The sequence below is a fragment of the Eretmochelys imbricata genome, chromosome 2, assembly GCF_965152235.1.
Source record: "Eretmochelys imbricata isolate rEreImb1 chromosome 2, rEreImb1.hap1, whole genome shotgun sequence".
Lineage (NCBI taxonomy): Eukaryota > Metazoa > Chordata > Testudines > Cheloniidae > Eretmochelys > Eretmochelys imbricata.
The window spans coordinates 249,680,068-249,704,325 of record NC_135573.1 but is presented as its reverse complement, the minus strand read 5'-3'; the positions used below and the strand labels follow the sequence as shown (position 1 = coordinate 249,704,325).

The 24,258-nt window shown below is 39.9% G+C and overlaps 1 protein-coding gene across 4 annotated transcripts in view; it reads left to right on the top strand.

Annotated features, from left to right (window-relative positions):
- The window catches only part of DNAJB6 (DnaJ heat shock protein family (Hsp40) member B6), a 97,999-nt gene that overhangs the window by 19,543 nt on the left and 54,198 nt on the right, over positions 1-24,258 (top strand). For 2 of the 4 annotated variants that reach the window (XM_077808361.1, XM_077808365.1), the window contains exons 2-7: positions 3,531-3,626; positions 6,137-6,246; positions 10,970-11,029; positions 12,476-12,586; positions 22,460-22,591; positions 23,256-23,397. In XM_077808361.1, coding sequence (XP_077664487.1) covers positions 3,562-3,626; positions 6,137-6,246; positions 10,970-11,029; positions 12,476-12,586; positions 22,460-22,591; positions 23,256-23,397 — 620 coding nt within the window. In that variant the 5' untranslated portion in view covers positions 3,531-3,561. Of the gene's footprint in view, positions 1-1,424; positions 1,543-2,636; positions 2,919-3,530; positions 3,627-6,136; positions 6,247-10,969; positions 11,030-12,475; positions 12,587-22,459; positions 22,592-23,255; positions 23,398-24,258 lie in introns of those variants that run through there. The other 2 variants (XM_077808363.1, XM_077808364.1) reach the window with 2 other exon arrangements.

Genomic DNA, 24,258 nt, shown 5'->3' with positions numbered 1-24,258 from the left:
GCCCTCTGTTTCTCTACTTCCTTATATCCCTAATCCACAAACTACTTGTTTGGAGCAAATAATGAATTAGCAACAGGTCTATTTTGAATATTATTATTTACCTTGGGAAAATGGACCCATGACTGGGTGCAGCTGAACTGAATGCGGAACATTCAACTGCAAACGTAGACAAGGACAAACTGCGTACAGTGCCATCTCAAACAAAAGATAACTTGATCTGTGACAACTCTTTTCTAATTCATTTGAAAGTTCAAACATGAAACAATCCCAGGTGTTCAGAACAATTACTTAAACATCCTTGCAAATTCTACTTTATCGTGGGCAAGTAACCTTTTTGTTCTAAAGGAAAAATAAAATATCAGTAGGTCTACATCATGGTAGAATGCAAAGATTGGCTTTTTGCCTTGGCTGGTAAGTTTCCATGACCATTTTGCAAGCCTACATCAAAAGGGATGTGGAGATGTCAGATTTTTCTCAACTGGTGGATTATAGGGTTTTTTTTTCTTGTTCAAAAGCTGATTCTTTCAGTAACATATGCCTTTTAGCTCCAAGGGTGGATTTTGCAACAGATCTTCCTCATGCAGGCTGTCTCATCGTTGATGGGTTGGCTTTCACGTCATTTAGCTTTTGTTACAGTGACAATCACTTGTGCTCAGAGAAAAGTTTCCTGCCTCGACTATCACTGGATTTTTCACTTCTTGATTTATATATTCTGGGATTGTCATGATTGTGGAACAGTATGCTTTTAGTGCTGTATACTAGAGCCGTATTTCTCAATGACTGGTCCGTGAACCAGTAGTGGTCCTGGCGATCTCACTGATACAGTTTAGGAAGGCATGAAGCTGGTTCCACCCCCCGCCTCGCCCCCCGGGGATCCCACCCCCTATACAACCTCCCTGCCCACGCTCCCTGTCCCATGACTGCCCTAACCTATCCACACCCCTGCCCCCTGACAGGCCCCCCGGAACCCCACCCCACTCCCCCTGTTTCCTGACCCCTGACCACCAGGGGTGAGCCTCAAGGGCCAGAAGCTCAGGGGCTGGGCAGGACAGTCCCACAGGCTGCATGTGGCCCCCGGGCTGTAGTTTGTCCACTTCTGTCTTAGACATAGTCACATCTGGACTCCTATTGCAAGCAAGTAACCTTTGGCCACTGTCCATAATAAAGGAGGCTGAAAGTATATTTTAACATAAAGTTCAGTGAAACTAAAACCTCTGAAAACCAGGAAATAGAGGTAAGATAAGCACCCACACAGCCTTGACTTTGTCCTCTTTGAGCAGTGCTCCAGTATGTTCATATCACATACACTTTTTCCGCTTCATTGTAATAGTGCCTGCACTTTCTCTATAGAAACACCTGAGCTTGCTCTGCTGACAGAATTCTGCATTGTTCTATTTTAACAACCACTTCATATCCTCTTACAGCCCCTTCATACTTCAACAGAGGATAACACTTATTCTTTCCCCACCCATCATTAAATCCACAGACTACTCTCAATACAGAATTGTACAGGATACAAATGATGTAGACTGGAACCTCAAGGTACATATGTACTCTTTTCCTTTGGTAACGCATACAGGTTGGTTGGTTGGGACGACTCAAACCCAGATTTCCTCATATCACTGTCACAGTTGCCCCCAAACTACTCCAACTCATTCCTCCACCATTCAGTATAGTTACACGTAACACAGTAAATGTAGCTGGAATGAACGCAGATAATATCCAGCGGCTGTTGCCAGCTCCAGAGGACAGAGTTACGGTTGTATGGATGTTTACCGTAACTCCGTTCTGGTTTTCAGATATTTTAGTTTCGCTGAACTCAGCGTTCTGGAAGGGCAAGAGCTATCACTGAGCAACCTTTACTCTGCGTTAATGAAGTTTTGCCATTTAACTTGAGTGACTTTGTATTTCATGATTTTTAAATGTTGGCTTGATGTTCCATTGAATTGTCATTCAGGATTTAAAACTTTTTTTTAAAAAAAATACCAGAACTAGAACAATTGGGTTCAGAGATGACTGGAAAACTTAAAGTGGAGGAATAAGCAGGGGTAGTTTTAATGCTGAAAGGAATGGAAATTATTTACAGAATAAAACAAGGAGGTAAAAGCTAGCTGAGGTCTCTGGCAGGATTCCATATACTCCAGAGACCATTCAGCTTATTTACATGAACTCCCTCTAATATTATATTTCTGTCTCTTAATAGTGACCAAAAACATCATGGCCTTTTTTTAAACTGGCCAAGACTATTGCTCTAGGCTAAATAAGTCAAAGTGGTGTTCACTAAAATTACATACCTATAAGATGCTTAACTATTTATTTGGCTATTATACATCTAATCTTAATCTTAAAATAAACTCCATTTGGGTATTTTACTCTTAATAACCTTAATCTTGTGTTCATGTTGGCTGATTCATCTTCTAGATTTGAGCCAGACTAGTGGGTCCTTCTCATTTGGCTATAATTTTCCTAATAAAAGAGAGGAATGACTAGCAAACTGAATTTAATAATGCTTTATAGACCAATGTTGTCTGTAGTAACTTTATGGCTGGGTTTGGATATATATGTTCTTAAGATAATTAACTTTCTGAATTGGTTCTCAAGTGACTTACGACTGTGTCCTTTTTTTTTTTTTTAAGAATACCATTCTGAAGCTTCCTTGGGATCTTATGAATGGCTACTAGAAATTGCACCTGTCTAGTTCCTTTAGTTTTTTAAAAAAACAAAAACAAAAAAACTTGGCAGCATTGCAGGCTTCTGAGGCAACTATGTGTTCTGCATGCTCTCCTGGAAGGGAGACTTATCTACACATACCAGGGATCAATGCTGCTGCAGCAGCAGCGGTCTAGTGAAGACCTGCTAAATCAACCAGAGAGCGACTCTGGTCGCCTCCAGTACTCCACCCGAATGAGAGGAGTAAGGCAAGTAGACAGGAGAGCATCTCCTGTTGATGCAGCACAGTGTGGACACAGCAATAAGTCAACCTAAGCTACATCTACTCCAGCTATGTTATTAACATAGCTGGAGTGGTGTAACTTAAGTCAACTTACCCTGGTAGTGTAAACAAGGCCTTACAATGGCAGCAGTACTCTAGTATGAAGAAGGTGCTACGGAAATATAGGGTAGTCAGACTTCCTAATGGCCTGTCACTATAGACGTACTGCGTAAAAAGTGTCCGCATTAGCAATAGATCTTGACAAATTTTAGCATGCAAGAAAATATATTACTGTCCAGTTACATACTGTCAGTACTTCATATCCACTAATGAGAAATGACTTAACTCCCTGTCTAGTTCAATGTACGATACCTGCCTAAATGATGGAATTGGAGAACCTAAAACCAAATTGCATCCGTATAACTTTTCTTATTTTCTATCAACATAGGAACAGACTAGTCCTCCTTGTACTACTGTTTGTAGGAAATGTTTGGATTTAAAAAAAAAATCCCTTCTATTAAATCATGTAAAGGGAGAGATGTCACGTTACTCAGTAGTAGTACTGTACCCATTTAGTAATAGGTTCTTGTAATTGCAGGACTTGCTGTTAACAAGACAACTGTTAAAACATGGTGGATTATTATGATGTTCTAGGAGTGCATAGGCATGCCTCACCAGAAGACATTAAAAAAGCGTAAGTACCATTTTCTTTGTTCAAGTCAAATCTTGCACACCTTCTCATAAATAAATGTACACACTTGATCTCTAGATATCAAATTTCCATTCTATTGGTATTGGTAATTAGTAATTCAGAAAAGTTTCATTATTAGTGAGATCAGCAGTGCTCCAGAAAATCCATCTTTCATTTTATGTGCACATGTCAGGAGAAACGTTTCATAAGGTACTTTTGTATCCTAATAAAGCACATTAACCATTCTAAAAATTGATCCCAAGCTCTTTTTTAAAAAAAGATAAACTTTTTTTATCAGTCACTTTCAGATAGAGGTTTTATGAAATGAAGGAGGCGGTCTACATAAAATGCACTAGATTAGATCATCAGCTGTTCTTCTTGTGTACAATGCCAATTTTGTCTCATTTAGACTAAATTACTTAACTCTGTAGATTCTAATCCTCCTATTGTAGATCATTTCAGGTTAGAACCTTTCTTGGCTCCCTCATGCTTCCTTGGCTTCGGCCTCTCATCAATTTTCTTTTCTCTCCCTTGGTGTAGACTGCATGTTTACCAGTACCAAATCTCCTCTTGCTTCCTGCAAACACCCGCTGCCTCAGGCGTTTTGCATTCTGATAGTGCATACACAGAAGTGCAGCATCTGTCCACTGTCTGATGCCACTTCCAAACTTGATCAGATTGGAACAAACACAAATAAAAGACCTGATGCAGCCATTCACGCGTGTGGAGAGGAGCCTGTTTTTTAGATTTTGGGCAAAAAGCTTCTAGAAACCCTTAAGGTTCTGGAATTTTCAGAATTTCACTGTGTCCAGACTGAGGACTTCCTGGAAGTATACCATGGTCCACCATTTGAGAATTGGCTTACCCTGCTATATGCAACTTCCTTTTATACTAGGTTTTTAACTGGCTTCAGATTATCATTGTAAATCAGTTTAGTAGATACCTCTTCAAAATGTGGAGTAATGATTTCAAATACTATTAAAAGTGATTTCCACAGAGCACTGAATGGGGCAAGAATAACATTGAGCTGTTAGGCTGAAGAAGCTGTGAAGTACTCTAACTGCATGGTACCTAGAAGTGCTCCCTCCTGAAACAGCACAGGTAGTGGCAACATCTGCTGTGTGAATCAGCTGAAGTTGTTTTGACTCCATTTCCTTCCCACTGCAAAATGTTCAGAATGCCTCAAACCAAGATGAAGTCTCCTCTATTTTAAAAAAAAAAAAGTATATGAAGCAATTTCTTTGGAAATTAACTCTCCAGTTTTATTGGATGAGATCTGTTTTCCATGCTTTGACTTAATGGATTGAACATCTACTAATGAAAAGGTGAACACATTTAAATTAGGAAATTTTTTAGAGCAATCAGATACACCTTTTAATTTAGACTTTTGTGCATTGCTTGCAGCTGTAAAGTAGCTGTCAGGCAGCAATGCTAAAGTGAATGAGTAACACACCTTAGTTTCCAATTGCTTTTTTCAGAAACAACTGGGAGGAAGCTTTCCTTGTGGAACATCTTCCTTTCATGGACTGCTAAATATTATGCAACATTTCTAGTTTCCAGTAACTTGTACATGCTGTATCAGTTTCCTGCCACAGCCTAGTATAGAAGGTTTATGCTGATCAAACCCTGATAGTGGATCAGAGCTTTAATTTGGCATGCATACCTGTATGGATAACTACTTAACTCGAACATTCAAGCTTATGCTCCTGTTCGATCATAAAACTACCCCAGATATAGTCTGTACACTTAAATACTGAGGGGCACAAGACTGTAAAACTGCTTTACACTAAATTATTCTTCTTGGGGTCCTCTCCTCCGGCTAGGAATTGTGCATATGGTGTAGCCTCCAAATCTTTCAACGTAGTTCCTCCAGGTGTTGTCTGTCCACCAAAAACACACTAATTGCTTATAAACACGGAAAGAGTTGCTACTACGGTATAGCATTAAATCCTACTTGGATGTTTGTTAGAACTCTGCGGAGAGCATGCAGCAGCAAGTCTGTGGCCTCCAGATCTACAGGGTTGAGCAAAGAGGTTTCTTTGTACCCTCCCTACTTCCACCTTCCTACATGCCAACCCAGTTCTCCACTCAGTCTTTGGCAGAGGAGGAGGTAGGGCTAACTTCCCTTGCAAGAATTGCTTCTGAAAACCAGATTGTCAGCAGCCAATCCACTCAGATGTAGCAAGGTTACTGAGAGAACAGAGGGAATCACAGAAGCAGCTAAAGGAGGCCTGTTTACAGCTAAACTCCATCAGTCAGCAGCACCCAGGAGTAATTGATTCCCAGTAAAATATTTCTTTAGCAAAACTGGAGGGTACCCTGACGGCTTAAGTTACTTATCTGTGTTATCAGCAAAATTTCTTGAAATAGGTCTACAAATAAGATTTGAGCAACTAAGTGTCCTAATTCATAATTTCTATTTTGACACCTGTATTTCTTGTGTATATCTGTCTGGTGCTTATGAGTGCAGTTTACTGAAATAGAGCATGATTTATCTTCCCTTTTCATTTTAGGTACCGCAAACTAGCTTTAAAGTGGCACCCCGATAAAAATCCAGACAACAAAGAAGAAGCTGAGAGGCGATTCAAACAAGTAGCTGAAGCATATGAGGTTTTGTCGGATGGTAAGTGTCTTAAAAGGGATCTTGGCAGCAGGTAATCTTTGGTTATGGAGCTGTAGTGGAAATGTTGAAGCATCGTGCTTTAAAGGGGTTTTCTTAAATTGGTCCACAAATGGCCCTTTTTTTGTGGTGCTCTTCGAAAGAAGTGGAAGTAGTTGTACAGTGCGGTGCTGGGATGGGGGGGAGGTGAGGAGAAATTCCGTGACATAAGAAATACTTTGAGTTGATATAACAGTTTAAGCCTACATGTTAAATCCTGAGTCTACAGAGACCTGTGATTTAAGAATGAATTCTCTACAGGAGTTCATAAAGATTTGAAAGCATGGAATTTAGAGAAATATATCCTTGGAATCAATTAGCCATGGTGGTCATACTTCCTTCTAAACCCCTAGAAGTTTCTTCTCACCACTTGGTTCTACATTTTTTCCTAATTCATGATCTATTAATTGGGATAACTAGTCCAAATATTTTTCTTTACCAACTAGCCAGCTGTATGCAGCAACTGATCATGGTAGTGGTGTCTCTGTCTCATAGATATATATATAGAGAGAGAGAGCTGAATACCAAAAGCCTCCCTTCCTCTCCTTGCAGTAGTCAAAACGAGCAATAGGGTAACTCTCTCTAAATATAACATCATTTAATTTCTAATACACTGTCAGAAGGGCGGTATCCTTTTTAAGGATTTTGTAGCTTTCAAAATTTTGTGGGAGAGGTGATACATCATGAGGCAATCTCCTAAACAGATTATGCAGCCTTCCCACCTAGCATGGTGGGTAATGTACATGGAAGAATCCAAGAAGTGGCTCACTGGCAAGTGGTTTGTCACAATAAGAAACTTGAAAGAATGTGTGGGTGGTGTATTTATGTCTAACTTGTCTTTATAAAGTTAACTTTATAAATTTAGTGTAGCAGTTGCTGAAATTCCACAGTTGTCTTGCTTTGTTTTGGGGTCCGTAATAAGAGTGCTGACAAGACTTAAAGTATTTAGAATTGTCGGAAACTACTTAGTATGGGGGTTGGGAGCCTTAAATTCTAATCAGTTTTAATATTGTACTGATTAACCTCTTGTAGGAATCATTTACTTAGAATTGGTCAGAATCAAAATTGTATAGTATGAGCTACTATAAGCAAGAGGTCACTTTTGTTCCCTTCAGCGTAAATTCTTGACTTGGAAGGAAGCATCTCTCTTTTTTTTGTCAGAGCATTGTCAGCAGCTAATCTGAACCATAAACCAAAGGGTTTGTGCATCTTTTATATTCTATATCATAGAATCATAGAATATCAGGGTTGGAAGGGACCTCAGGAGGTCATCTAGTCCAACCCCCTGCTCAAAAGCAGGACCCATACCCAATTAAATCATCCCAGCCAGGGCTTTGTCAAGCCTGACCTCAAAAACCAGTTATCCTCAGATAACTGACTGGAGCCGTTAACCTTTTTTTTTTTTTAAAGTGTTTTAAAAAATACTAATAAAGATCAGAAATAACATGTATATCTGGATGTTATACCATGGAAGATCTTTATCAGCTATCTTTTTGTGTGTATGTATTTAAAAGCATCGAACATTTCCCCTACTAATCTAGTTCATCCTTTGACATTTTTTCACTCTTCTCCCTTCTCTGCTTCCCAAAAAAGTAAACTGGTACAATTGGGCATTTCCCCCTTCACCTATTCCAGTGGTTTCCAAACTTGTTCCGCCGCTTGTGCGCGGAAAGCCCCTGGCGGGCTGGGCCGGTTTGTTTACCTGCCGCGTCTGCGGGTTCGGGCGATCGCGGCTCCCAGTGGCTGCGGTTCGCTTCCAGCAGCTCCCATTGCCCTGGAGCAGCGAACCGCAGCCACTGGGAGCCGCGATCGCGCGAACCCGCAAACGCGACAGGTAAACAAACTGGCCCAGCCGGCCAGGGGCTTTCCGCGCACAAGCGACGGAACGAGTTTGGGAACCACTGACGTTTTTCATATGCATTAATCCTGCCAGACAGATTCATTGCACATGGGTTGGTCATAGGAAGTTCATTCCTGCTGGTAGCCTTAACTTAACTATTTGTATAAGACCTACAATATAGAAACGTCTCCCATTTTTTTCATATGCTTGTCTGCTTTACATAAGAATGGCCATACTGGGTCAGATCATAGGTCCATCTAGCCCAGTATCCTGTCTTCCAGCAGTGGCCCGTGCCAGGTGCTTCAGAGGGAATGAACAGAACAGGTAATCATCAAGTGATCCATCCCCTGTCGCCCATTCCCTGCTTCTGGGAAACAGAGGCTAGGGACACCATCCTTGCCCATCCTGGCTACTAGCCATTGATGGACCTATCCTTCTCTCCAATGTTCAGGTTAATAGAGGAGTAACACCACCTCCTCCCCAGAAATGTCCTTGTGAATGTCACTTGTTGCAAGTGACTATGGGAAAAGTTCTGCTAGAGCAGCACCATCCTTTGTCTACTCTGCCTCTCAAAATAGGGCCTGGTTTGGTAGGCTACAGACTTGTTCACCCTGCCTCCTGTTTTGATTTCTGGTGTCTAATTTATAAGGGCTAGGCAGAAACTTTCTCTGTGGGCAACTTATTCCATAAATGTCATCCTCTAGGTTTTTTGCACCTTCCTGTGAAACATTTGCCTCTGATTGTTGTTAGGGACAGGATAATGGACTAGATGGACATCTGGTCTGATCTGGTACAACTATTCCCATGTTGCACTAAGATGGTTATTTCAGTGTAATGTAGCATATAAAACTTGGTTATTTTTCATAACCAGTCTGCGCAAATCATACTGTTGAGATCCACACATCAGGTACTGTAGCTTTGATTCAACGTGGCTAATTTAACCTAGGAGAGCGGTTGGAGATTTTTGATTTAGTTGGAGATTGGCCCTGCTTTTGAGCAGGGGGTTGGACTAGATCAGGGATCTCAAACTCAAATTACCAGGAGGGCCGCATGAAGACTAATACATTGGCCTGAGGGCTGCATCACTGACACTGCTCTGCCCCGCCTCTTCCCAACCCTTCCCCAAAGTCCCCACCCCAACTCCGCCCCCTCTCTGCCCCTATTCCAACCCCTGCCCCAAATCCCCACCTTTTCTCCGCCTCCTCCCCTGAGCATGTGGCTCCCTGCTCCTCCCCCCTGGAAACCCCTAAGTGCTGCCAAACAGCTGTTTGGCACCGGGAAGTGCCTGGAGGTAGGTAGAGGAACGGGGATGAGGCCCGCTGGGGGGGCGGCAGGTGAGGGGAGCTTAGCGGGCCGCAGCAAAAAGTTCCGCGGGCCACATGTTTGAGACCCCTGGACTAGATGACCTCCTGAGGTCCCTTCCAACCCTGAGATTCTGTGCTTCTATGAGATGCAATCAATTCTCCTATAATTTTATTCATTTTGTCATTACAATTTTGAACAGAGATGGGTTTTGGCAAGAGTAGTTCTGTTAAGGATTATCTATGCAAAGAATATTTGACTAGTAGACACTGTGCCTGTAGTTTCAAGAACATGAAGTTCTCAAAATAAACCTTCTGTTCTGCCAGCCCACATGCAGGACTTCCTGTCTCTTGCCTGCTGCTTTTTCCTAGGTTGCCCAGCTTCTTGTTTCATTGGTCGTCTTTCCCTCTTTTAACAAGCTATTTAAAAGACTCTCAGGTTTTTTTTTCTTCAGGAAATCACTCTATTGAAAGGTAGTGTTGCAGGTAATGTACAAACTTGTGAAGCACCTGAAGCCAGAAGGAATTCATAGGGCTTTCAATATCCAAGAGAATTTTGTCTTGGACTTGGATTGTGAATGGTGGCTGGTGCCTATAGACTAGGCACAATCCCTTTTAGATATGGTGTCTTACTAAATTCTTTATAGTGTCCCAATATGTTAACTGTTAAAAGTGATTGTCTTCAGGGAAAAAACACAGTCCTGAAGTTCCTGATCAGACTCCCATTAAAGTCCAATGAGAAGACTACAATAGGTGTTGGATCAGACTGTGTCTAGTTTTGTCAAATGATCCGGCAAGTCTCTTGCTTTCATTTCCAGAATAGTGTCTGAGCTGCTGGAGCAAAAAGCCCGATGTTCTACCTGGCAGAACTCTTCACTCTGAACTTTTATTACTGAGACAGCAGCCTGAACTCTTATAATGCAGACTTGATTTACTTCTCTCCTCCCCCACACTCCAAAAAAAAAAAAAAAAAGTTGCCCTGGGAAAAGACTACTAACAATGAAGTTGCATATCTATGGACTCCGGAATATGGCAAGCAAATAATTCATCAGCTTTTTGTGTGTGTGTTAAATGGCCCCTCCTTGACTTATGCTCTTTTCCATCCTGCATCCATACCTAGCAGTCTTTGAAAAATGCCTTCGCCACTGTGATATCAGATTGTGGGAAGTCTCTTACCAGTTTTGTCACAATGCCTTTAGTTATTTTGCTGAATATACAAACATGAAGACCATAGGCTTCCTTCCAAAAAAGAGCTACCTTTCAGCATATTAAAGCATCTCTCAGTGGAAATCGTGAAACAGGATGGTGAACATGACACCTTATTAGTAGCTACTAAAACTAAATTATTGACACTTAAGAACAGTTTTTTCTTCACCCGTGGTGCTTTGATGATGATTAGCAAAATATTTGTACTCTGCATTTTCTGTAACAAACATGGCTTAAATAAACTTTCTGTGATAAAATTCAACTGAGTACATTAGTGATGGATACTGCATTTCTCCTGCTTCCAAATGCAGCTTAACTGATGTAATTAACTTTTTTGTAGCTAAAAAACGTGACATCTATGACAAATATGGAAAAGAAGGCTTAAATGAAGGAGGTGGAGGTATGTAAACTTGGCATGTGTTTTCTTCCATATCATCTGAATGATTTTAACTGTTCCACTCTGCAGACTCATTTTAGTTACAGATTGGTTCATGCTCTGAAAAGCTTTTGTAGCCATAAGAGCTAAAATATTCTTAAATGCAATTAAATTATGTAGAAACGGAGCCACTGGGGATGTTGTGTTAGCACATAACCATAGAGTAGCAACTTGACATGGCCCTGATAGGCAAATTCACTGGCTGGAACTAGTCCTATCTAGTCCAAAACAATATTTTAAACATGTAACAGGAATTAGTCTGTATAGTCAAAGTAAGTGAGGAAAAGCAAGTTCGACTCTAACTTGGCCCAACATTTAAATTTTGAAAAGTTTTTATAAAACATAAGACCAAAAGAAGAGACTACAATTTTTCTAAAATGTCTTCGTTATCAGTTGCTTTTTAAACAAATGTGACATTAACCTGCAAAGCAGAAACTGAAAGTTTCATTTTTACTTGGTCATGTTTGTTTTAAAAAAAAAAAAAATAATTGTCGTCTTTTTGAAAGACTATCAGGTAGTCAAATAATAAATCAGAGGAGGAACTCTTCCCAAATTCTGCTGGGAGAGTCTACAATCATAAGTATAGTCTTAACAACTGAAGTGTCTAATTTTAGCTTGTATTTGCCAAGTGTAAGTCAGAGATTCTTTGTGTAATATAAATCAGTGATTTTTCAACCTGTTCGCCAGGCCCCTGGGGGTCTGCAGACTAAGGTTTCCAAAGGGCTCTGCACCTCCATTCAAAAAATTTTTTTGAAGGGTCTGCACAAGAACGAAGGTTGAAAACCACTGACCTAAATCAAAAGCTGGCAGGTGAGACTATCAAATAAGCCATCACAAGATTATACTGATTCAGAAGTAAAGATGCACCAGACTTCAACACCAACAGAGAGCTTTGATTTTTTTTCTAAACTCCAACAATAAGACTTTTCATTTTTAGTCTGATGTGTTCCTTTAAGTATAATGAGAAATGAATATTGATGTCTAGAAACCTGCAGAAGAACATAAATGATAAAAGTAACTTTAGGGATATCTGGAAAGTGACGGGAGGGGAAGAAGGGGAGAAATTGAAACTTTGTTTAATAAACTACAGATGACCTCTTTGACTGTCCAATTAGTAAAAGATGGAAACATCCTTTGCTGTAGAAAAACTGATTACAGTAATTCTAGATACAGTAGATCTTTTTAACAGAATGTGAGAATTTTAACATGAAAGTCTCACGCAACAGTATTAAATGTGGTTTGAAGAATATATTGAGAATCTATCCAATGAGCCAGAAATGAACTATTGTGGAAAAACTAGAATACTGTGTGTTAGAAAATATAGAAACACATACAGCTTATACATACAACTCAAATATTTTGTGCTTCTATAGTGTGAAGAGTTGTGAAATGTGACTTCTTTTTCTGCAGGTGGAAGTCATTTTGACAGCCCATTTGAATATGGATTTACATTCCGTAACCCAGAAGATGTCTTTAGTGAGTTTTTTGGTGGAAGGGACCCCTTCTCATTTGACTTCTTTGGTAAGTCAGCAGCTTTTGGGGGGTAGTGGTGCATCAGAGTAGTGGCTAAAATTCATCTCTACATAACAGATGTGTGTAATTTGACTTTCACCGGAGTGAAAACTATAACTGATCTCTTGGATGTTTTAAAAAGTCTTTTTTTCACCTGTCTCCCTCCTTGTGTTTTGCTGTTGCACGTAGGGTTTTGTGGTCAGTTTTTGCTCTGTCAAGGTCTGATTTGTTTAAAAATAGTATATCAGGTTTGCTATCGTCTTTCTAAGAGAAGAAACTAATAAATCACACACAACAGTTCTGCTTTAGTAAATGTGGGTTGCTGTCTGTATGGCTTAAAAACACTTTCTTCCCAAGTCTGGTGCTGCATGACAGTCAGAAAAAATGACACCACCACCACCAAAAGAAAAAGCATAAGCAATAGCTTCCGAAGCCTCTGGCTACCATGGAGGTAAAGAAAATAAATAATTAGTTGCAAACAAAGCCGTTTAAAAAATACTTTATGCTTGCCAGCATCATGTCAATGAACTGTGTGCTTGTGAAGGCACCCTCGGCCATACAAAAGATCTCAGCAAAACTGCTATGGATCTTATTCAATCTCTGCAAGTGCAGCTGGTTTCCCCTTTTGATCCACAAAAGGAACACATGCTGTGTTCAGCCTTTCACTCCTGGAACTGCCTAAAGGAACCAGAAGGAGTAACATCTTGAGGATTGCAAGAAGAATTCTCTGCCTGTTTACAGACAAGACATGTGAAATGAGACCTCCTGGTTATTCCATAGAGCTGAAGAGGAATTAATGCAACACTACTGCAAACAGTAGGTGACTTTTATGATTAACTCCTGAATGGGAAAGGAGCACAAATCATTGTCCTATCCTAGGAATCTTTGAAAAAATTCATTAGTGGGTCAGAGGAAGCTTGTCTACTACATGTTCACTATACACATGTACAGTTCAGGTTGAGTGTGCAGCGGGAGAGATTTGTACCATGAATTTGTTTCGAGAGCAGTGAAGCTTCCCATAAACTAACACGTATGCACCAACATCTTTTCACAATCTTAATCAGAACCCATTTTTCCTTCCTCTCCCCATGCCTTTCTATTTACATATATGCCAACATTATGTAAGAATATGAAAGATCAAGCTAGATTGACAGAGGAGGCCAGTTTATTTCCCAGAGATTGTGCCGAGTCTACCAAAACATGCAAATATGAAGAAATCCTGGGAAAGGGGGGAAGCTTGTTTTCTAATGCTTTAAAGAAGAGGGAAATGTTTCGTTTTTTGTTTTTGTTTTTTTAATGTATTTAATTGTATTTCTTTTACCTTACTTTTTAAGGCGGAAGAGAGGCTTGGATTCTCTCCGTGTTGATAATGGAAAAAAACAAATTTCAGTTCTTTTGGAGATAAGCCTTTTTTTCTTCCTGCAGGTCAATGGGGCTCAGGTGGGGGAGAAATGAAGAGGAAAGGGAAAGGAGTCAGAAGATTTTAGTTTCCTATTCAGAAGCTAGCCTCCTCCCCGCCTCCCCAGTTTTTTTAATGCTCTTTAGATTCCCCTTCCTCCACTTCTGGGTAGGAAGTGTGTTCTGCTTCTAGTGAAGGAGTGAAGCTGAGGATGACAGCTTTGGTACTGGCAACACTTAAAAATGATCCAGGAGCAAAGGGAGTTACTTCCAAGTTGGGTACTGATGAGTGGTGTGGTTATTTATTTCTCAACTGTTGTGAGTATGAAATTAAGTAGTTAAACATAAACTGAGTTCAAGGAATCATATGACTAACTGCAGCATCCCTGCACTCAGACTATTTCATTTCAGTATAATATATAGAAAAATAACAAAGTAAAAATGCTTAAACACATGGGATCTTCATTTTAGTGATCAGCTTCTAAAACAAAGCATCCATAATTTGCATAACTGTTCAATACAAATATTAAACCATTTTGTTAGCATATAGAAGTCATTTATTATTACCGCTTTCCTATTTAAGTGGCCAGATAATGGGGCCACTTATAAAGGAGGAAGAAGTTTATAGGTACAGTGACTTAAATTTTTAAGGTGACATGCAACTTCATTGACATAATATACTGGTAAGTGACAAAGTAGCTAAGAATGGTGAACTAACTTACTAATTGCAGTGGGCATGTTTCTTTAGATTCCTACTCAGTGGTCATCAGTTGGCTGCCTGAGGAGTCTAATGGAGGATCAAAGGAAGGGTTTGTGGAGGAAGAATATAGTGGAGGAATGGCAGAGGAATCAGCAGAGGGGCTGGAAGAAGAATCCAGTGACAGATCGGCGGAGGGGCTGGAGGAAGAACTTGGTGTCGGATAGGCAGAGGAAGAATTTGATGAAATATTGGAGGAGGGATGTCAGTGTAGGATTAGAAGAGTGGAGGGGAGGAGCCTAGTAGAAGATCAGAGGGGGAAGCCTCTGGAGAATGGGAGGAGGAGCCCTGCTGAAGAGCTCTTAGTTAAAACAAACTTTATTTTTAAGAGTGTTTTGATTCCTCTTTACGTTGTTTCTTTACTAAGATGGATTGTGGGAAGAAGTGTAACAAATATTTTCACTATCAACACTCTGAATTCAGTTTGTTCTTCAGCTCTCAATCACAACAAGACCCACAAAAGATTAACTCAGTGTTCGTAAAAATCTGAATACTTGTGGCTAAACTTACAACCAGCAATTGGGTTCTGCATATAAGAAGGTGAAGATTTGAGGTTCAGAAAAATCACAAGTAGTTTTGAATACTTTTCAGGTAGGAAAACAGCCATTTGCAGATAAGTGTGAAACAGCTATGTTTCTCAGGTTGGGGTAGGTAGTATACAATCACAAGGTATTCAAAGACTATCTTGTACCCGGAAGTATGTTTTGGTAGACTCTGCATAAAGTCTGTAAAATAAATTGGCCTCTTCTGTCAACCTAGCTTAATCTTTCATACACCTATGTAGTGTTCAACTTAAAATTACAGGAATGGAAAAGGATGAGGTTTTAGTTGATGGAAGACCTATAGTGACAGCTCAACACAGCAGAAGAATGTAAAAAATACATTTGATAGAGGCAAAACTAGATGTGGTGGTGTATGAGAGAACACTGAGGAACCATTTCCAAGCATGTGCAACACTAGGGATGGGATGGTCTACAGAACTATATCTGTGGTCTTCCCTGCTTCGCCAACTGAGGCCACTTTAACACCTATGTACAATATGTATTTTTCTTGGCTCTTATGAGTGACTTAAGGCACCGTCTGCTTACAGAATTTTTTTTTCTTGTGACACATACACCATGCCAAGGTGTGTGTATGTGGTTTTAACGTCAAACTTCCAAGCTACAATGCGTTTTGAAAGAACTACAATATTATCAAGGTTTTTTCCTTTTAACTTAAACTTTTACAGTATTTTTTTTACTACTGTAAAATACTTTTGTGATCTATTATAGACACAAGGTGGGTGAAACAATATGTGAGACCTGAAGAAGAGCTCTGTAGCTTGTCTTTCACCAACAGAAGTTGGTCCAATAAAAGATTACCTCAGCCACCTTGTCTCTCTAACATACCAACAGGGTAACAACACTGCACACAATGATGAGCTATTGTCTGTTAATTTCAACAACGGAAGATGACGTTTATAGATTTAAATCTAATTTTGCAACTTGGCAGGGCTCCTCATGTGAGGCACTGTAGTAAGCTATCATTAGATTCAGCGTTACAGCAGTGAATAACTGATTTCCCCCTCTCCCCCTGTCAATGGCAGTTCAAACAACACCCTCCTACCCCCACCCCGGAAATTTCAATGAATCAAAATTTCCATAGTTCAGTTTGGTGAAACAATGTTTTTGTTCCATTCAAAATGCTTCATTTTGGTTTGGAATCAAAGGTTTATATTCACAAGGGGACTCAAGAGCCTAACTCCAAAATTTAGGTGGGATGGTGGTGTTGCTCCCCCACTTTTTATTCAGTAAACCAGTGGTTTAGGGCACTTATCTGAGGGTGGGAGACCTGAGCTCAAGTCCCTTCTCCAGAGTAGGGATTTGAAACTGGGCCTCCCACATTTCCAGATTCAAGTACCTGCTCTGGAGAAGGGACTCAGGCCCATGTCTCTTATCTTAGGTGAGTGCTCTAACTACTGGGTTACTGAGTGAAAAGTGGGGGAGGGAGGTACCACCATTCTGCCTAAATGTTGGTAGGTTCCTAGGTACTAGCCCAAAAAGAAAAATATTTGCCCCCCCCGCCCCCTTTTTTTTTTAAAGTAGTTGACCAGAATCAAAACACATGCATAAAATGACTTGGTCAACTGGGATCTGCATATTTAGAGTAGTGTTTTGGCTGAAAAATTTTGCCCTCTTCTGGTTAGGCTAGGTGTCCCCCCCGTCCCCCCCCCCCGCCGGGGTAAGTATTTGAGCACCTATGCTTACTACTCAGAAAGTTCTGAACAAGAACAAATAATTGAGAGAACAAATTGTGACCCTCTTCTGACAACAGAAATTACTACACATCCCCGGGAGTGGGGACTGGAGCCTGCCCATGGCCCCACCACCCTGGGTGGAGGGGTTCAAAGCTGAAGCCCAAGCACTTCTGCCCTCAGCAGGAGGCAAGTAACCGTAGCCCAACTGCCCAGGGCTGAAGCCCTTGGGCTTCGGTCTCAGGCCTGGGCCGCAGCAAGTCTAACACCAGCACTCATTAAAATGGGGTCACAACCCACTTTGGGGTCCTGACCCACAGTTTGAGGACCCCTGGTGTAGCCCAATAGCCTGTCTTTTAACAGTGGCCAGTACAAGGTGCTTCAGAGGGAATGGCCAAAACGGGGCAGTTGATTAAGTGATCCACTCCTGTCATCTGGTCCCAGCTTCCAGCAGTCAGAGGTTTAGGGACACCCAAGAACATGGTGATTGTGTCCTTGACTATCTTGGCTAATTGCCATTGATGAGCCTATCGTCCACAAAGATATCTAATTTATTTTCTGAACCCACTTGTGCTTTTGGTTTTCACATCCTATGGGCAAGGAGGTCTGTGGGTTGACCGCATTGTGTGAGGTACTTTGGTTTGTTTTAATTTCATTGGGTGACCCCTAGTTCTTGTGTTATATGAAGGGATAAATAACACTTTTTGTTTTTCTCAAGACCATTCATGATTTTATAGACCTCTCCCAGGCCTCTCTTCTAAGCTGAAATGTTCCTGTTTTTTAATTTCTTGTTTAGAAGCTGTTGTGTATTCCTAATTTTTGTTGTCCTTCTCTGTATTTTTCCAGTTCAAATTTTTTTTTGATGAGGTGACTGGAACTGCATATAGTATTCAAGATCTGGGTGTACCATGGTTTTATATAGTGGCATTATGATAGTAAGAAAAAATATCTATCCCTTTCCTAATGGTTCCTAACATTGTTAGGTTTTTTGAGTGCCTCTGCACATTGAGTAGATTCCCACCTCCCCCTGCCCCAAACTATCCACAATGAGTCAGATTTCTTTCTCGAGCAGCAACAGCTAACTTAGACCCTGCCATTTTGTATGTATAGCTGGGACTTTTTCCCAGTATACATTACTTTCCATTTATCCACATTGAATTTCATCTGCTATTTTGTTGCCTAGTCTCCCTGTTCAGTGAGATTGTCTAGTAACACTCCAGTCACTGTATCATGTGCAAATTTTGCCACCTTACTGTTCAACCCCTTTTCCAGATCATTTATGAATAGGTTGAACAGTACAGGTCCTTGGGGAACCTAACTGTTTACCCCTTTCCATTGTGAAAATTGATAATTGAGGAAACAAAAGTAGGAATATCTTTTAATCAGTTCCATGAGAGATCCTTCCCTCTTATCCCATGACTGTTCACGTTGCTTCAGCGCTTTTGACAAAGTCCCGCACCAAAGGCTTTCTGAAATTCCACGTACATTATATCAACTAGACCACACTGTCTATGTGCTTCTTGATACCCTTAGTGAATTCTAATAGATTGGTGAAGCATAATTTCCCCTTACAAAAGCCAGGTTGACTCTTTCCCAATGACTAATATAATCTTAGTAATTTTTTTATTTTTTAGGAGAACTATAAAACCTAGATTGTACATATGAGGGGAGGGGCTTGTACATAACTCGGTGCTCCCCTGATCTATACTACTGTCTGAAACCAAGATAAAATTACATCTGTCCACAACTTATGTATACATACATTAAATAACTGTCTTTGAATTCCAAAATAGTTGAATTTCAGTAGCTTGATGCTGATTACAGCCAACAATCAGTATGTTATGGAAGCATGTATAGGTTCTGTACAAAAGCAAAGGAAACAAGTCTCTGAGCTTGCAATTCTAAGAAAACAATTAAGATTGAGCAGGGAAAGGCAATATTATGTGCAACGTGATCATAAGCATGTCAAGTTCCATTTTTTACAAATATGCTTGTTCTGTGTGTTAGACTGTAATGTGTCTTTTGGGTGGCACCTAAAATTAAGTGAGAGTAAGGCACTGGTGAAGAGTGCATGGTGTAATCTACAGGGTTTAAAGTGGAGGACTAAGCATTAAATATGGGGAATGAGGTCTGGGCAGCTTCAGGGTTGTAGCGATGGAAGCAGGCAGGGACATGGACGGGGGGAAACACCCGGAGTCTAAATCTACAGCTATCTTATGAAGCCTAAGTTGGCATAGCCCCCTAGCATAGGTGCAACCTGTGCTGGCAGAAGGAGTTTCTTCTTTTGGGGTCAGAACACCACCTTTCTTGACAGTGTTAGCTACATCTGTTGAAGCATTGTTCTGTCAATATAACTCTGTCTACACTGGGGTTTATTGGTGTAGCTCTGTCAGCTGAGTGTATGGTGGGGTGGTTTTGGTTTTATTTTCACACCCTGACTGACACAGCTTTGCTGATATAATTTAAATGTAGGGTAAGCCCCTGTATCATGAGTAGTGATAGCAAGAGCCTGGAGACTTCCATAATCCATCTCCTTCATGCTCCTCCTAGCTTGTGTTGCTGTTGTGACCAGGATAAGGAGATAATGGGTCTGACACAGGTCACCTGTAAGTGGCCAGTGATGCAGTGGATTATAAAAATATATAGTATAGCTTTGACATGAGTGTGTTTTTCTTTTTTTATTTTAATGCCAGGTAACTGAAGATAAACTGGACTATAAATAGAAAGCATAATAGTGGGCAGTAATATAATATGGATCACTTGTATGCATGAGTGAATGACCTTCATAACTCACTAGTGAGTCATTCTCTAACTAGCAGGAATAAATTGGACTATAGCACTGTTAACTGCAGTGGCTTTATTTGCTAGCTAATATACTGGAGTGAGACTCGCATATGCTAGTCTTTGAAATTACTACTCCAGGAGTATGATGACTTGGCACAAAAATATTGTTAGAATTTAATATTTCCAAGAGTTTGTCAGATTTGCTAACGCACATATAGTGTTAAAGGTAACCTACAAAGGATTTCTTTCTTTTTAAACATTGAGGTTGTTACAAATCTTTGGGGTTTTTAATGGGAAAAGAGAAGCTGAAAGCTTTTTGGGGGAGAAAAACAATTCCAAATTTATAGTCTGGTCTGTATTCCTTGGTTTTGTGGGAGGACCAGTGAGAGTTATAAGGGATTATTGTGAGTTCTTAACATCATATTTGATGGGAGTAAGAGTATTGGTGCTCTCCAACAAAGGCTTCCTTTATTCAAAATGTGTTAATTTTGTCATTCATGTTAAGTAGGTGTAAGCAAACCAAGCAGAGGTTTAAACTGTGGCTAAAAATGCCATTTCCTTTCAGTTCATCATCTTTTTTTTTTTTTTAAACTTGTAATGTAGTCATTTCACTAGCTCTCAGTAATCTGGCTTCCAGCCTAGGTGGGAACTGGGGGAGGGAGAGAACCTGCTCTCGGTTTCTGATCTTCATTTAAAATCAACTTGGAATTCTAATTGGTACAGTGATCATTCTCAATTCACTGAAAATGACAGTGGCCCAGATTCAGGAAAGCAAAGACATGTTTAACTTTAGATATTGCCTTCAATGGGACTTAAGTATATGCTTAACTCTTATCCTGCATGAGAATATCTCCCATTCTCTGCAACATCACACTGAGATTGGTTTTAGAATTGGAGAATTCTATAGTTGAAGAAAATATAAATGCTATTACAGACTTCGTATGTTGGAAAATAACTTCTTACATTTCACTTTTAAACTATTGTTTCTGCAACATTACATTTTTCAACAACATTTCATCACAGGTCAGGCTAACTTGCCTAAAACTGTTGTTCTGTAGATAACTCATATTTGTAAAATATTTTGTAAATGTTGCCAGTGTCCTGTGCTGTGTAATATAGGATCTTGTAAAGTTCTGCTGCAATGGTAACTGAAATCCAAAATAGCATATGTTCAGCATTAAAGATCTCCACCTTAATGGTACATTGTGTTGTGTAAATCATGGTCCTGCAAAATGCTGATGTTATGCTAGTATGATGTAAAACTCAAACTTCAGTTTCCTTATTTGTAATATTCTAGTGGAATTTCCCTTTTATCTGGATACCTCTTCTGTAACTTTCTATGAAGTAATAACTTCCATATAGGTATTCCATATTTACTTATTAGTCTCTGACCAGTGTTTTATAACCATAAAAAAATCATATTTGTGCCAGGGAATAGAACCAGTGGCCTGCCAGTTTATTTTTTTAAATCCAGCTATAGGCTTTTGAGTTTAAGCACTGGCTGAAGGACATTTTGAAGTTAATTTGTGCGAGTCCCAGCACCTTGAGATTTGGCAGTTCATAGCCCCAGCACCTCTGGGCTTTTTACACCAGTTATGAAAGAAAAAATAAAAATTGCTTGAGCCCCAGGACCTCTTTCATTACAAATTAAGCACTGCCTTCAGCTGTTTTTTTTTCTTCCCATAAAGTTCTTATCGTCCGAATTTCCTCTTAAGCATCTAACCCTCCAACTAGTTAACTTAAACTAAAACATTTGCAGATCACTTAAAGTTGTATTATGACCATTTTAATTCCCTGTTTCCAGTACCCTTTAAATTTCAGTCTTAACGGAACACTAACATACGTTGAGCCTGTCCTAAGCAGAGTCGTGGTGGGCGTGGTTCTCGGATAAACCTTGAATGAAATTATACAAGAAGTCTTGAATATTTAGGGGTTGAATCAGACTTAATCACATCAACAAATATTAAGTTTAAGCCCCAAAACACAGCTTGACGGACAAGGTGTTCTACGGAGAGAAGGGCTTCTCTTGTTGTAATTTCAGATGTTTGACATTCTGATGAATAGTAAACAGATAGTTGCCTCTTGGAACCAAAAAAAGTCCTCATTTCTTGATAGCACAATTAAAGCAAAGTGTGTTTTATAGTTAATGGCCATGTGAGGAGACAAGTTCTTAATTACCCAGATGTTAACTGACGTGAATTTGGTATCTAACCTACATGAATTTGGTATAAAACATGGATTTTTTTTGTGTGCATATATGAACATACATAGCTATTGTATAAATGATGAGGTTTGATTATATAGCATAACTGGTGTGGAACACATTTCTCTGCTGAAAAGTGAATTTCTGCATGTTCCCCCTGATTACTTGTCATTTGCAAACTGGCACAGCACTAAGGAAGCAGGACTTTATTCTCAGCATGCCATTACTTTAATAGTAGTACTTAAAGTTCTGGAGACCAAAAAGAGTTGGGGGTGTGTGAGACTAATATTGGTCTCTTACAGGTATCAAAGGAACACAGAATTGCTATACTGAATCAAATCTGTGCTCAGAGATTCTGTCAGACAGTGACTAGTACCAGATGCTTCAGAGGAAGGTGCAAGAAACTTCCTTCTTTACTAGAAGTCCCCATACTTATTAAATATAGGAACTACTGAATAAAACTGATCACTTCAACCTCCTGTATTAAAACCTGGTTTTTGTTTGTAGAAGATCCTTTTGATGACATATTTGGAAACAGACGAGGTCAACGTGGGAACAGAAACAGAGGTGGTGGGCCATTTTTCTCTGCATTTAGTGGATTTCCTGCATTTGGGAGTGGCTTTTCTTCATTTGATACAGGTAAATATTCTAAAGCAAACTTCAAGCCAAATTTAATATTCCCAGAGAGGGAGTTTCTCTGGAACAGTAAATTGGTACAATGAAGTTAAAAAATCATATACAACACTGAGTCCTGTTACATCTACCTGTAGAGTCCCCTAGTTTAAATAGAGCCGCGGTATTGTAGAGTATTATTTGATATAGCTAAAATCTCATGAAAAGAGAGTGTAAGCCCTGTTAAAAAGAAATTGACTATTCTGCTTTTTGGTCTTTTACTGACACCATTACACTGGACAAGTCTTAACCTCTCAGTACATCAGTTTCTATATCAGTGTTACTTGCCTTACCAGGGGGTGTGTTCAGTGTTCTTGAGGTCTCCAAAAAAGGGACTGCAATAGTGTGCGCCTTTAAACAAGATTATGAACTCCAAGTGCTCTCAATTATTGGAGCCTAGTTGAATGCTAAAGGCCTAGTTTTTGCAACTCCACTTGAACTCAGTGGGAGTAACCGTTACCTAGCAGCTCTGAAATTGAGTAACTTTGGTATTTGAAATTGGGGAGCTAGAATTAATTGATCAAAATTTGATGGTCCAGCAGACCTTCCTAAAGTAAAAGTTGTTAAACGGTTTCTGATGAAATTATGTTTACAGTGCTTTAGTCAAATACTTACCATGTCTTCCCCCCAGGTTTTACTTCGTTTGGTTCACTGGGACATGGGGGCCTTACTTCATTCTCCTCTACGTCATTTGGTGGCGGTGGGATGGGTAGCTTCAAATCGGTATCAACTTCTACTAAAATAGTTAATGGCAGAAAAATTACTACAAAGAGGTAAGTGATATAAACAAGATAAATGTTGTAACAAAAATGAGGAGTCTGCTGGCACCTTTAAAGACTAGCAGATTTGGGCATAAGCTTTCGTCCCCAAATAAATCTGTTAGTCTTTAAGGTGGCACCAGACTCCTCGTTGTTTTTGTGGATACAGACTAACACAGCTACCCATCTGATACTTGGTACCATGCAAGTTGTTGTAATAGAATTCGTCAGTATTTTTCTGATAACTTTCTTTACCCTTACTGTTTTGGTTTCCCAAAATGTAATAACTTAGATATCCAATTCTGTGTGAATTGTAATGATAGACCCATTTGATTCTCTTTTCTTTCCCTGCCTTTACAGGATGGTTCCCTGCTACAGTATGTGTAAGGATGCAGAGGTTGGCAAAAAGTACCTAATGCCCTGTAGCCAAGAGCTTATTCAAAAGTGGGGGAAAACCCTTAGCAGCAGCATCCTGTGTAGCCTAATTGATGGATTGGTGTATTGATTAACTTCTTTTCTTTCACAGTAGTTAAGGGTTCAGTTTCTTGAATAGCTACAGCATCAGAAAGAATACCAGTGTTAGAATGAGACCTGAGGCGTACAGGACAAACAACTGAAGTTTATCACAAGTCCCTTTTTATTAGCAAATCTACTAAACAGATAGGTAATCCCACAAACACTGAAATACAACAGCAGATAGAGTGTAATGTGTTTAGCCCTGTGACTGGCATCACTCACATCTTCTACGGGGATCCCCACAGTGTTGGTCAATATACTCATCTTCATTGTCATTGTTATCACCAGTGGGTGTCATCCAAGGCATGTAGATTAGAATACAGTTTTTATAATGTGTTAGGCTGATGCCCACAGGGGTTC